This window comes from Haemaphysalis longicornis, unplaced genomic scaffold (genome assembly GCF_048455015.1).
Source record: "Haemaphysalis longicornis isolate Haplotype H1 unplaced genomic scaffold, Haemaphysalis longicornis Haplotype H1 scaffold_2, whole genome shotgun sequence".
Classification (NCBI taxonomy): Eukaryota; Metazoa; Arthropoda; class Arachnida; order Ixodida; family Ixodidae; genus Haemaphysalis; species Haemaphysalis longicornis.
Genome location: NW_027526295.1, coordinates 252,482,952 through 252,497,088, shown reverse-complemented (window position 1 = coordinate 252,497,088; position 14,137 = coordinate 252,482,952). Strand labels below are relative to the sequence as shown.

At 48.3% G+C, this 14,137-nt stretch overlaps 1 protein-coding gene across 3 annotated transcripts in view; it reads right to left on the bottom strand.

The window, feature by feature from the left end:
- Ninac (STKc_myosinIII_N_like and MYSc_Myo21 domain-containing protein ninaC) overlaps positions 1-14,137 on the bottom strand; it is a 149,432-nt gene that overhangs the window by 24,880 nt on the left and 110,415 nt on the right. For all 3 annotated transcript variants that reach the window (XM_077700161.1, XM_077700164.1, XM_077700163.1), the window contains exons 11-19: positions 13,422-13,512; positions 12,989-13,153; positions 9,694-9,810; positions 6,497-6,601; positions 5,705-5,788; positions 4,873-5,023; positions 4,208-4,259; positions 3,969-4,073; positions 1,689-1,791 (exon numbers count right to left, since the gene is read on the bottom strand). In XM_077700161.1, the coding sequence (XP_077556287.1) occupies positions 1,689-1,791; positions 3,969-4,073; positions 4,208-4,259; positions 4,873-5,023; positions 5,705-5,788; positions 6,497-6,601; positions 9,694-9,810; positions 12,989-13,153; positions 13,422-13,512 (973 nt within the window). The remainder of the gene's footprint in view (positions 1-1,688; positions 1,792-3,968; positions 4,074-4,207; positions 4,260-4,872; positions 5,024-5,704; positions 5,789-6,496; positions 6,602-9,693; positions 9,811-12,988; positions 13,154-13,421; positions 13,513-14,137) is intronic.

The following is a 14,137-nucleotide window of genomic DNA, read 5'->3' as shown; positions in this document are numbered from 1 at the left end:
CAGGGACTCTGTTGTCCGCGGCGTCGTACCCCGCACCTCTCACCAAAAACTGTTACGGTGATGCTCAGGCGTCGAGGGGTGAGCTGAGGGTTTATTCAAAAAAACCTGGGTGAGGACCGTTGCTGAGCGTCGAGTCCGAGCCCTGGATACGCGAAAAGCACCTCGTTCTTCTCTTCGTCGTCCCGGCATTTTCGCTGGCGGGATTGGCCTGTGCCATAGTCAATGCCATCTACTGTGCACAACATTCAACAAGTTATGTAGCGTTACAATATATATATATATATATTCGGATCCCACCTGGCGGGCATTTTTTCTCCACTTTCTTTCCAAATTCTTTATCTTGAGCTACTACATCCTCCCCTTTGCTTTCCGAGGTCTTCTTGACTGCCAACCCTCATTTCTGTCTTATATATATATTATATAGGAAATGAGGGGCTCGTAGAAATAACACAGAAATAAGGGTTGGCAGTCAAAAAACCTCGGAAAGCAAAGGGGAGGTTGTAGTAGGTCATTGAAACAGATAAAGAATTTGGAAAGAAAGAAAGAAAGCGGAGAAAAAATGCCCGCCAGGTGGGATCCGAACCCACGACCTCCAGAATACCGGTCTGGTGCGATAACCACTACGCTACCGGCGGGGCGATTTTCCTCCCCGCTTTCTGGGGTATTTATGTCAATGTAATTTTTTCCTGTGCTTGGGGGTGGTAGCCAGCGCCACTCTGACTTCTCGGGGTGAAGGGGACCTTCTTTTTAATCCCCGCGCCGTGACTCGAGTGTCTACGACATGTCGAGAGTGGTCAACCAGCGTTGAACCCTCTTAAGCTCCCTATGGCACCAAGACTGCCAGAACAGAGGTCCTCGCTATGCATGTAGCGAATCAGAATAGGAAATGAGGGGCTCGTAGAAATAACACAGAAATAAGGGTTGGCAGTCAAGAAAACCTCGGAAAGCAAAGGGGAGGTTGTGGTAGATCATTGAAACAGATAAAGAATTTGGAAAGAAAGAAAGCGGAGAAAAAATGCCCGCCAGGTGGGATCCGAACCCACGACCTCCAGAATACCGCTTCAGAATTTTTTCTCCGCTTTCTTTCTTTCTTTTCGAATTCTTTATCTATTTCAATGACCTACCACAACCTCCCCTTTGCTTACCGAGGTTTTCTTGACTGCCAACCCTTATATATATATATATATATATATATATATATATATATATATATATATATATATAAGGGTTGGCAGTCAAGAAAACCTCGGTAAGCAAAGGGGAGGTATATATATATATATATATATATATATATATATATATATATATATATATATATATATATATATATATAATGTAACTAAAGACAGAGACACACAAGAAAAAAAGTTTACTGACGTTTCGGCTGGAGGGCCAGTCTTCATCGGAACATATATACATATATACCTAACTATATTTCCTTAGGTGTACCGAATTAAATATTAGATGGAAATTCACGAAGGCGCTTATATGCCCACCATGTTTGCCTGATTCTGAAGAAAGGCTAAAAATTTGAAGTGTGGTGCATCCAGTAAAAGAAGCCTTGCGGAAGCGCGAAAGAATAAGTCAGCGTGCACACGGATGTAAGAGGGGTGCGATAATTTATATATCCTTCACCGTTCATTGCTCTACCGCATGCGGCTTAATCAACGTATGACGGTTCCACTTACGGCAGAGCGGAAGCCGAGCAGCTGGAAGCCCTGCTTGATGTTGTTGAGCCTGTCAACGTGCATGGACGCGGTCTCCTTGTCCGACGCTGCGCCGTTCAGGTACCTGGGAAATTCGGCGCGATTCGGCACCTTTGTACAGAGAAGTGGTGCCAAGAGGCGATGCAGTGCTATATGCGTTGCATGCGTGCCTTTAAGGGTCTCTGAGAAAGACCTTATAGCACGCACGTATACGTTAATGCAAGTTCGCTTTCCATGGTCTCGTCTGACTATGTGGGCGTTATGGTTTACTGGGTAGTCACGCGCACGTATATCTCCTGCGAGGCGAGACTGACGTCTTTATTCTGTCATTTTCGTAGTGGGCCAGCAGTACCCGGGATTAATGATTAAGCAGTGCCCGGGAGGCAGACGGGCACATCGCTGTCACGCCCACTTAGGCCTGAAAAACGCGTGGCCGATTTCAAAAACAGACAGAAGCGTGCGTTGGCATCTAATCCTCGGTAGCCTATTGGTTACGGGAGCTCTCTCGCTATACGCGAGGTGGCTATTCTGAAATCAGGCCGCGGAGGAGTTTGTTTTAAATGTAAATACTCCCACGTGCGCGTGATTTCTACGCGCACTGGGCAAGTCGTCTCGAAACATGTTTTGAACAATGTCATTAAACTAGCGCAATCGTGATGTTACGGGCTTAAGGATGGCCGAATATCACGTTTTCACGAACAGTACCAAGCTCACAATTGTACCGTGAAGTTTTCCAACCATTTCCTGCACTTATTTAGAATCCCCATCATCCTTCAGGCCACTTTTACGCGTCGCGGAGCAGATATCTTTGCTATCAGTATGGAGGAAAGAAAAGCTCGCTATCAGTCAGCTTTTTTTGTGGACTTCCGGTAACGCGCAGGCGTCGTCTGCATGCATCGTCTGCTCTCGTCGGCGCCTACACTTTTCGTTAATTGGTGCTGCCTGCAGCACTCTCACGCGTTATAGTGTTCGTCTGTGTTCACCATTTCTCTAAGGCTTATTACCCGCCTGGGTCGCAGAACATACGTGCCCCTTGTAAAGAGGAACTGTGTAGGCACTTCGGCTGCGGAGCTTGATCGTCTTTCGGTAGCAGCTGCTCGTGTCCAAACGCCTAAGTATACCGTGTATACTGAAGCGTTTCATTGCAACGCATTGTTCGCAGCTTTGTAACTGCACTTCAGGGAGTACAGAACGATCCACACAGCCACGTAAAAACGAACTGCGACTGGCAGCAAGCAGCCTTCCTGCCCGCACCACGTTTCGTGAACCTGATGACTGCGTCGGATTTTCAGAGCCGTATATCACTCGGCACTGGGGCGAAGCGCACGACCGCCTGAATTCAGCCTCTGCATTAGCTTAGGTTGATTTTTGTTCGCGTTAAAAATACGTACTGACGAAATCGTGAAAGGCTGTTTATACGCGAAGCCACGACTCGTAAGCACTTGCATGCTTCGAGTAATTTGTGGTAATCAGAGAAGTGGCAGTGGTCAATCCCATGGGATGGGTATGTGCCAGGTGAAGGCGAAGATGTGGCGCGGGACATGACCGAGATCAGAACAAGGCGGCCAGTTCTGGACTAGATGTGCGTAGTCGGATTGGCTGAGGAGCTGACCTTGGGGAAACGGGACTTCCAGTAAAGGTGTGGTTTTAGGGGACACGCGGTGTCTTTCTGGGGAACCGCGGCCGGGTGCAAGAACCCCGGCACCCCAAATTTTAGGGAGATAATTTCTTTGCGCGCACGACAGGTGTCGCCGCAATGATGAAAGGCACGGAGTGACATGAAAGCGTAAACCGGAAGTTGTGTCGACGTTGCTGACGTGCGCAGAATCACGATTCTCATCGTTCCGAGTGGGACGCTTCGCTGCTACCCCCAACAGCGCTTCGGACTGCGCGGTGTAGAAGAGTGCAATCTTTTGATATGTGATAGCTCCGTAATTACGTATGTTATCAACAAAATATCTGCTTGAGAGGACTACCCAAAATGTGCAGTCCAGGGCTCCATCCGCGGGCTTCATGGCGTCGGCGGAGGGTGCTTCAGGGGCCCTTATACATTGGCCTCATATGGTAAAAAGTAATCCTTAGCACTGGTAGCACTCAACTTCGTCCGCAGCACGCATCGCAGATTATGACTGTATAGCAAAGTCACATTAAAACAAAGTTAAGGAGGAAATTTTACGCTGATATCCGAAGCGTCTTGCGCACGATCGTACGTCCACCGGTGCTTAATTGTCCGACTCAGTAAAGGATCGACTTCATCATTACCTGTGTTGCCGCTTTCCAGTTGTGTCAAGGTAGTAGTTTCCAAGTTGCCTAATGTCGGCCAGCCCGTCGTACAGGTAGTAGAAGATGTGGAAGTTCCGCTCTTGCCTGCAACACAGGGCAAACATTTTTTTCTCACTTTTTTTGCGTTTATCCCTGTTAAGGATGTCATCCTTATCTACATCGAATGGTAATGTAATCTTTTCGGAGTTAAGATAAAAACGATAACAACGGGTACTTACGGCGACTGCCAAACGACCCTGGATTGCTCGAGTAGGTAGACTGAAAGCTTGCCTAGAAAAAGAAGGAAAAAAGTAATGGTATGCGACGATATGCGAACACACTATATGCCAACACACTAAAATGATTAAACCAAACTGCCCTTTTTGTGCTCATGGTGTTAACGCCGCGTATGTTCGCTTGTTAGCTACGTCGGTGTGCCTTCAGGCTATATTTTCTGCGACTGAAACTAAACAAAACTTAACTAAGTGAACTAAAGCAAAACAATGGTATTTCGTAGCGTAGAGTCCTGCTGTGGTAGCAAAATTTATGACCGAGGTGAAACAAAATGGAAAAAGCAACGCCCCTGTGTACCAGATTTAACCGCTGATGGTGCATGAATTCAATCCATCACTACTTTTCAGCGCACCTCATATTTTAGGAATATCTTCAGACCATTAAACCTCAAACTGAAATTGAAATTGTAATCCAAAAGGGCACCATGTTGGGCTAGTTAGTGGTGAGATACAAATGGAGGAGCAGCGCACATTTTGACGAAGGATGGACGCAGCGCTTGTGATGTGTGCTTCTGTCCGTCCTTCGTCAAAATGTGCGCTGCTCCTTCCTTTAAAATTGTGTTGGCTCAAACGGGGAACAAAGTGAGCGAAAACGGGGGCTCGTGCCGTACCTCCCGTGATCTTTCCCTGCTCGGTGAAGGTGAGGTCTAGGAACTTCCCGAAGCGGCTCGAGTTGTCGTTGATGCCCGTCTTGGCGTTGCCAAACGCCTCCATGATGGGGTTCACTTGCAGGATCTTGTCCTCCAGGTTGCGGTTTGTCGCCTGTGTGCATTAGCGGCCAGGAAAGAGAGTCAACGAAAAAATTTAGAAATGCCGTGAGCGCGGTTCTATCCGCGTTAAAGAACGTGGCGGTTATCTGCTTGCACCGTTACCGCGCATCTTGAACAACGATACCAGACAAGATATGCCTATCTGATATATACTTGAAGAAATTAGGATGATCTTTACATTGTGTGCGAAGACAGTAACGGGAAGTCGTCGAGTGAGACGGTGGACAGAGAGTTAAAAATATAGGAGGCACCAGCATTTGAAAATGGAGTGTTTGAGCATACAGGGAATCGAAACCCCTTCCAAGCTCTTGTGACATTCGTGCTGGCAACATAAGCGTATTCTCTGGTGTTGTTTTATCGCATGGTAACAGCTTATGCAATGGATCGCGTGCGACGGAGCGTATGGGCATAACGCTGAAAATGACAGCCTCTAGCGCGTGGTTATAGTTTCCAGTAGGTTCTTGCCTTTTTCTAGCAAGCATGCAAACGGCGGCAACTTGTCCTCTGATTTCTGATTTCTGATTTCTTTGAAGACGATTTCAATGGCCCGGTGCCATCGCTGGCAAAGGGCCTTTTGCGACGGCTGAGTGAGGGACTGAACTATCGCTGCACGCTGGCCAAGGTATACAAGGCCTGAAAGCGTGCAACCAAAATGTGTGCTGACTGAACGCACCTTTCCCAGCGCCACCAGCTGCCTCAGCAAAAGGTTGGCGCTCTCCGTCTTGCCAGCGCCGCTCTCTCCACTGATGACGATGCACTGAAAGAAAGCACAGCGTTGTGCCTGCTACAACTGCCACCATCTTTCATGAAGTGTATACCGTTATTTGCTTAGTTCCGTTAAACAGTCCAACTATTTGACTTCATTCTACTTCTTTCCTGTCCGCATGCAAAGCTTTGTCGCGGCTTACTGTACCCTCTAAAAATTGTCATGAGACTTCTTCCCCACAATGCGCAAAGAAGGCCAACCAGTGCGACCAAAGCGGTAAAGTAGACCAATGACGAAACCCAGCATCAGGTTTGTCTCTGAAATGTGGTCTTCGCTGTGAAATCGCGCAGTGTGCCGTGTCACAGTGCAGACCACATTTTGAGTCAGGACGTCTCTCTTTGCCGAGTTTGTCCCTGCGGACGCCGAGATTAGTCAGTCAGGTGCACTATGACAAAGAAGATCCAATTCCACTTCTTGGAGTGAAGGCGAGATGACCACATTTCGAAACTTACGTTGCTTGGGAACACCGTACGTACACGTTCAAGTGAGTGCCAGGTTAACCGCCCCTCTTGTACAAGTGCGTCAAGCACGAAGTTGCCGGTAACTTCCATAATCGCGTTTCGGGAGACATGCTGCGCCTGAAGGCAGCGTAATATCCGCTGCCAGCTAGATTAGCTGTAAAAAAATTGACCGCCAGGACAAGTGGTATACCTTCAGACAACCCCGCGAAATTTAAAAGCAGTTAGAGGGGCAACGCACCTGGTTCCTCTTCTGGTGCAGCATGCTGTGATAGGCAGCGTCCGCGACGGCGAAGATGTGCGGAGGGTTGTCCAGTTTGGCACGGTTCCGGTACCTCTGCGAGACCTGCGGCGGTACGGGTGTTTTCTTCGCACATTGTGCCACAGATGAATGGCTGTGGCCATCCCCGCGTGCACCGGAACTTCACATTGACTGGTGTACAGTTATCTGTTTTTCAGTTAGCGTGAAGGTTTTTGTTAGACTATGGAAAGAGCGACAATTATGTCGGCATAGTAAGTGACGTCTAGAGGACATTAAATGCGTGACAACACTGCTCTTACAAATGCAGACTTGTAATTTTGGTGTCAAAGTTTTTTTTTTCTTTCTGACCCGCCTCTAGACGAACCGCGCGCCATCTTGCCCCAGAAGCAATGCGACTTCGAACTGAGCTTAAAGGGCCCATGCAGACCACATACACGTTTGTTTCATTCAAAAAGATTTGGTGTTTTATAGCGCCCCCAGCGCTTGACCGGCAGCAAATGATGCTTTATTCCACTGAGAAATTAAACAATTTAAGCCATAATTTTGATTCTCCCACTGAATCGTGTATATCGTGACGTACGTGTCCAGCGGAAGTTCTGAAGCGAACGCAAATATGCGGACTAGGGCTACAGCGAACGGCGGAACGCCCTCTGCTGTCAGTCGCCATAGAAGGTGCCACCATACTGCTCGGGACCTCTGTCCACCCTCTCTTTGTTTTTGACCGGATTTGTGCCTGGATAATGCTTGTTACGGTTGATAGCACTCGTTTCGTGAAACACTGAGTATGCTCGACAAAAAAAGTCACAGGAGACAATGTAGATTATGCCACTTGGCCAGTGTAAAGTCAACGCGGCGCACGGGTGTGCAGCTATAACCGGCATAGTACGCGCAGTACGCACTGGTACTTGTATGTCTACGTGTGCGTTCGTAGCTTCCATTATTTACCCCACCATTCTTACGGCGTTTAAAAAGAATATGCGCTAGACTTAAGAGCACATAGCTTAATGTGCGTTGTAGTTTGTTTGCCGGCAGCAGCCAATCGCACAACTGCCCGTAATACGTCGTAGGTTCTAGTGCGGGAAAGGATCTAGTGGGTCGCATGACCATTCTCTTTTTTCCTAATTATATAGCTTATTTGAGTGAAGTTTGCGTTAAACGTGGTGCCAGTGTAATTATTCTAACGAGGCAATCTTTCGAATGAACCAAGCTTGCATTTTGTCTGCATGGCCCATTTAAAAGCGGTGTCTAGCACGTTTCGACAAAATTATTGCAACGCACCAAAGCTATATCCTCTCGAAGGTCCGTAAGCGGCAAGCGACTCAGATGTTTGCGTGCTTGTGTTGCTTCTTTTTCGGTGCGTTCTTGAAATTATATTATAGACAAATAAATAAAACGATTGTGTTCAGAATACAATTAGTTATACGTTTTCTAGAGACGGACGTTTGTAACAAAAAAGCTAGAAAGTATAAGCGGAAATCGGCATGCTACGCCCTTCGTACCGTATTCATTGCAAATTTTTAGCAATCCTATTACTGCATGATTGTTAACGTTTAGTTGTAGCACAGTAAAACTGAAGCAGCCTGAAATGTTAACAATTTCAGCCCATTTGTCCAGCAATTAACATTTCCGTGACCCGTGTTGGTTTCAGCGCCTACGTGGCTTGGAATCGTGGCTTGGACAGTCTCCAGGCGTGCGCAGCTCACACGGGACATACGACGCCCTCGAGAGGTGGACGCGCAATGAGGAAGCTCAAAGGAATGCCGGGGAAAAGCGATATGCTCGAATCGAGGTCACCCCCCGTCGTGGTGGCTTAGTGAAGTTCGGCTGGCGGGTTCATTTACCGAACGCTGCAGTGCTCAGTAAAATGCAATACAAAAAAGAAGGTCAGCTCCTGGGTCATACACACACACGCGCTCCTGCGCGCAAAAAAAAAAAAGAAAAGAAAAGAAAAAGAAACAAGTGTATGCACGCAGTCAATCACGGACCCTTCGGTCCTATAACACAAACCTCGGCAGTAAACAGGAGCTGTGTCAGTTTTATTTTTGAAAGTGTAGCGCTAAGGACACCGTATAGCAGAGATGCCGGCGTCGTTGACCGTGAGCAAAAAATAGCCGTGAGCGAAAAATCACGTAGTTCCACTTTGCGGAGCCCGCTGGCACCGCCGGAATCGCAAGGCGCTGCCCCCCTCAACAGATGGTGTGAGATGAGGAGCGGAAAGTTTTCACCGCTCGCGGGCGATAACGCCATCACGTTCCACGCTTAAAGGCGAAGCTTAGTGTCCTCGCAATTTCTTTAATTTTTTTTTTTGACAATCGGAGTGACTGACAGCGATGCGAAGAGCACGCCAAGCCCGTAATTCCCGATTTAAGCCACGCTCATGGCGAATTCGACGGGTCAGACCTGCGCGAGTTTTCTTGTTCCACGGCGGGTTATTCATGAGTTTCGCACGCGAGGCTTCCGTACTAAGTCACACGTAAATTCTCCCAACCTTCTTTCATACAAGGCCGCGCGCCATCGCAGTCAATAAATTATCCTTCTATTATGTTCTGCTGGCCATCTCGCATTAACACACACTCGCCTCGCTTCCCACCACTCCGCCGTGCTTCGGTGAGAAACCTGGGAAGTAAACGGACACTACGGCGTTTCGAGCGCTGATAAAAATTATTTCGCTTTTACATGTCATGTGTTTCGCTGATCCGCGGATTCGGTTGCAGCTCAATGATCGACCAGTGGAATTTATTATACATGTCGCAGCATAAGTTGGGCCCGGAGCATAAGAATTAAGTTGAAACTTTATGATGAAACGAAATAGAAAAATTGCGCGTTTTCTTCGATATGGTAGCGAAGCCTTGATTTTCTGCTACGTCACCGCAGAACGAACAAAAATCAAGAAGGAATGCCCACTATAGGTTTCTCATAATGACCTATATAATTCCCACAAAGTCAACTGCATCCTGCGACCAAAACCTATCAAGTAATCCGTACAATTAATCAGCGTTGATTGTTGTCGCATTCACGTCTGTCAACGTTTGCCGTACTCGTGGAAGCCGGAATAATTTTGCTTTTCTCCTTTCCCGTAGCGTCACTATAGTCATCTGACTTTCGGAGCCTTAACTCTACTTTCGGATGTCTCAGGATGCATGGATACGGCCGGCCAAAGTCGAAGTAAAGCTCACCTCTTCGGAGTAGATGGGAAGCTTCTGGAAAGGGTTCATGGCGAGCAGGATGTCGCCGATGTACGTGTAGATCTGGCCCCGCATGAATCTTTGGTACAGCTGGTCCACGATGATCTCCTGCACGCGGGAGGAGAGGGAGCTAAGCATGCAACCTCAACTGCCCACCCGAAAACGAACACCGGCCTCCCACTCGACCCTCAGGGGTTTGGCGAGAGCAGTAGCGAGCCCTATACTACTTCCACCGAAAAGCGAAGAAAAGCGACTGAAGGAAAGCGACAGTATACGTTGTGTCCCGTCGGTTCCACGGAACCTGTCAAGCAGGTGGGGGGAGAGGGGGGGGGGGGGTGCAAAGGTCTTTACAATTCCAGGGATTGCAACGCCTATTGTCGCTTTTCTTCAACCGACCAGTCTCAGTGAGTTAGACGGGCTGATACGGGTGTATTGTTGATAATATATAGCATCCACTGCGTTTGTGAGACGGACTATAGACTATAGAGACACGGTTTTTTTTTTGGTTTTTTTTTTTCAACATTAATCAAACGGCTACCGGGGCCGGGTATCGAACCCCCTGATCTCGTGCCAGTATTGCAGCGCCTGAACCACTGAGCTGAGCGGCTCATTGATCGACACAGCTTGTCAATAAATAAACCTGCCGCGACAGGCGAACCATAATATAACGTATACATGCAGCAGTTTTAATCATAGCAGAGTTTGGGTTTGGGCTAGTTGGTAGCGGTTATCCATCACTTCGTGTAGCGCAAAAAAAAAAAAAAAAAATGGTCAGGAACAGAAGGAGGCGACGGGCACAAGCGCTTGTGCCCGTCGCCTCCTTCTGTTTCTGTCCGTTTTTTTTTTTTTTTTTTGCGCTACACGAAGTGATGGTTTATATCAGATCACCTGTGATTGATTTACGTGCAATAAACATGGCCAGCAACAGGCTGAATTCCGGTTTCCAAAGCGGGATTGCCTGTGGAACTATCGTTGAAACTGAAATGTCTGAAACCCCAGTCGCAATGTTAAGTTTATTTCGCTGCAAAACGTTTACAGTTACAAGCAAATGAAACGCGATGAAGAAACTATAATCACAGACGCGCATATCTCGCGATCGCTTTATATACGCCAGGTATATAGCGTAGCCCAGATGTAATAGTAAATGTGGTCATGTCCGTCAATAAACATCCGCAAGCCCCTCCGCTGTCTGTCTTCTATCAACCAAGCTAACTGAAACTGAGTTTATTGCATCTTTGTTGGCTCATTTTTCATATCTTGCTGACACTACATCCACGCCACATTTACGCTCAGTTCGCACATAAGTTGGCTTTTTTGCACAACATTGAATCTGCACAAAAAGCCAAACGCGCAGAAGATGTTTATGAATCTATGGAATAATGGGTTCAGGCGCAATAACTGTGATGCCTTTGACAGTACGTGAAGCGTCTCCCTTCGCCATTCCCCCCCCCCCCCCCCCCTAGCCACCGTCCTTGAAGTGCATTTACACTCCGGCTTATATATAGATACGGTTTTCGCCACTGCTTGAATACCACTGGTGTAGAGTGAACGAAAACTACAAGAACGAAGCTATATGGAGGAGTCAGCACACGCACGCAAGGTATGATTTATTGGCGGACAGTACACCGCCGATCGATAGACCGCGGACAGTGCAGGGCGGAGGTGAGTGAAACCATCACTCAGTCGCCCAGTGCGCGGTTGTACCTTTCCCGCCAATACGTGCTCTTTCTGTGTGCGCCGCATTAGCTCTTCTCGCGAATTTAACAGCGCGCGGTTATTAATAACCGTTCTTCGGCCGCGTACTTCAACCTTCTCCCGCCGGGACAAATTCCCTATTCTGTTGTCCTGATCCTTGCGCCCTGGAGGCCGACCCGATGACGCCGAGCTTTCAAGGCTGCACGCAGTCGAGTCCCCCGGACGATTGATGAGACGGCTTTGAAAATAATCCTAACATTTGTTTCCGCCCCCCAAAATATCTATTCTCACTTCAGGAGTCTATTTTTCTCTGTCTAAGACAAAAACACGAAGTTTTGCGTATATAGGCAGAAAAAAATAATACACGCATTAATGCGAATGCAAAAAGTAGTCGTACCTACGTGGTGCTGCATGTGGCGTGTTCGCTACATAGCGCCCCCGACATCCCCCTTTTCCTCCTCTTTCGCAGGACGTGGTTTCGCACGGAAAGCCTCAGTATGCAGCTCTCAGTGCGGACATTCGCCGGAAGCCAGATAACGGTGGCCTCCACTGAAGACCGAAAAATATTGGTCGCGTGCTTGCTTGGCTGAAGGTGACGCCGAATTTTTGCGTTTGCGTCGCCCCTGTCGCGCCGCGCTTCCTCCTTGCTGTTAATCCCACTTCTCACACTCTTCTCCTGACCTCTCGCTCAAATTCACATCGTCTTTGTCCCTCTGTGCCCTCCCGTCTCCGCCTATCCCACCTTCCTTCCCATACTTCCCACCTTCCTGCCAATCCTATCTTCCTTCTCCGCCTGCAACGTCCGTCTCTCCTGCGGCTTGTCTGCAAATCTGCGCTAACTTTTATCATGAATACGATGAACCATCCAGCCCCATCAACAGGTTTTATTAATTCCGTCTCCTCCCCTCTTATCGTTCCATACTATAATCCTCCTCCTAGACTCCCCTGCAGTATTTCCACGCACCCGTTCTTTCACCTCACCGGTCCTTTCCTACTTGTCCTCTTACCGACCCCACCGCCTAATGCTACCCTCTAATCATCCTCTTCGACCTCGTATACCTTCCCGTCGCTGTCAGTCCCTCTCTCCTTCTTCCCCTGTCCGCTACACCCTTCTTACGCTCGTCAATTGCCATTGTCATCCTCCCCCTCCCCTCTTGCACCTCTCCCTCATATTCCCGCACTCCAAAATCCCCTTCACTTCACCATTCCCCTCAAACTTCTCATCCCCGCTCCGCTACCGCCTTCTTTGTACCGTCCTCTTCTCTTTCCTCTGTTCTCATCGCTCTCAATGCCCCATTTTCCCTACTCTCCTTCCAACCGCTCTACCCTCCACGAATCACCCACACATTCCCAGTGCGTCAGCGGCCCGCTCACTAGCAGACCACTGTTAACATTTCGGGCTGGATCTAGGGCTAAACAGGTCAAAATTTTCGCGTTCAGGCGGCCCAACTTTCAGCAAATGTGCTTGGCGCGACTGTGCAGATTGGAGCGCAGTGTAGTCCGAGAAAGACTGTCGTCTTTCAAGCTGCAGCGAAGCTGCTCGGTGCAACTGCGCAGACTGGCGCGCACGAAGGGGAGACAGCGCACGCACCTCGGTGAGCGTCTCGAGCGCGGACAGGTCGTCCATGAGTATGGGCGTGGGGCGAGACTTGCGGTCGGTCTTGAGCTGGCCATGTTTAGTGGTCACCTCTGGCAGCCGCTTGCTGTAGCCAACCTTGCGCTGAGCCTTCAGGATCCGCATCAGCTCCTGCCGGATCTGCGTGACACGCCACAGAGGGGCGGCGGATGACCTCGCAGGGCCCCACATTTCCCTTGTCATATTATTTTTAACGTGCAGGTTTTGCTTGAAGTCGTGGACTTATTGAGCAGAGAATGTTGCAACTCCTTTTCTCGGGCCATATAAGAACATTAAAATGCAGCAGAAATTGACTGTATGCAATGCCTCTTGAACAGCATACAATGCTATACCAATTTGAGACTTGTTAGAGGAAATGAGATCTAAAGAAAACTCTCGTCTTTCTCACCTCTTCGGGGTGCCTCGGGACCTGGGCAATGAACTTGTGGTTCATTAGGTCCGCCATCAGGGGCCTCTTCTCGTAGTCCTTAACCAAGCACCTGCAAGGATGGCATGCAACGTGCGCATAGGTTAGGAGCATGTCGCCCTTGTCGAGACCAATGTCCGAGTTGTGCTTTGTTTTCGCAGCGACTTAGGTTTTAAAAGTAGCTCCCTGCCCCTGTCACATAAGGGGGGAGGGAGTTGAGGAGGAGAGGAGTTAACCCAATCCGGAAGTACACCTCGTAAAATCTGCTGTAGGCTTTGTGGTTGTGTGGTATGGCCTGAAGTAGCGGTCACAGGTCAAAGATCACCAATTCCTTTCGGACTCGATGACTAAACAAAGGTGATGGACCGGCTGCAAGTTCTTTTTATAGCTCCGAAATGCCGCGCCGATTGTCAAACACAATGTGTGTTTAGAGCAACTAGCCGGTGTTCAACCAGTTGAAGCCACAGTGTCTCTGAGCCTTTAATCGTCGCTTAGTGCCGTAAGCAGGTGGTCGGTGCGGAAGTCACTGATTTAGTTCGGGACGAAAACGATTAATTTACGACGGGGATGATAAAAAAAACGAGAAGGTGCTAATGTGCAGTTAAGAATTTCTTGACAAGACTTGACAATTTCTTGACAAGAATTTCTTGACAAGAATTTCTTGACAATTTCTTGGCCCTGTTGCAAAGCACTGTTTT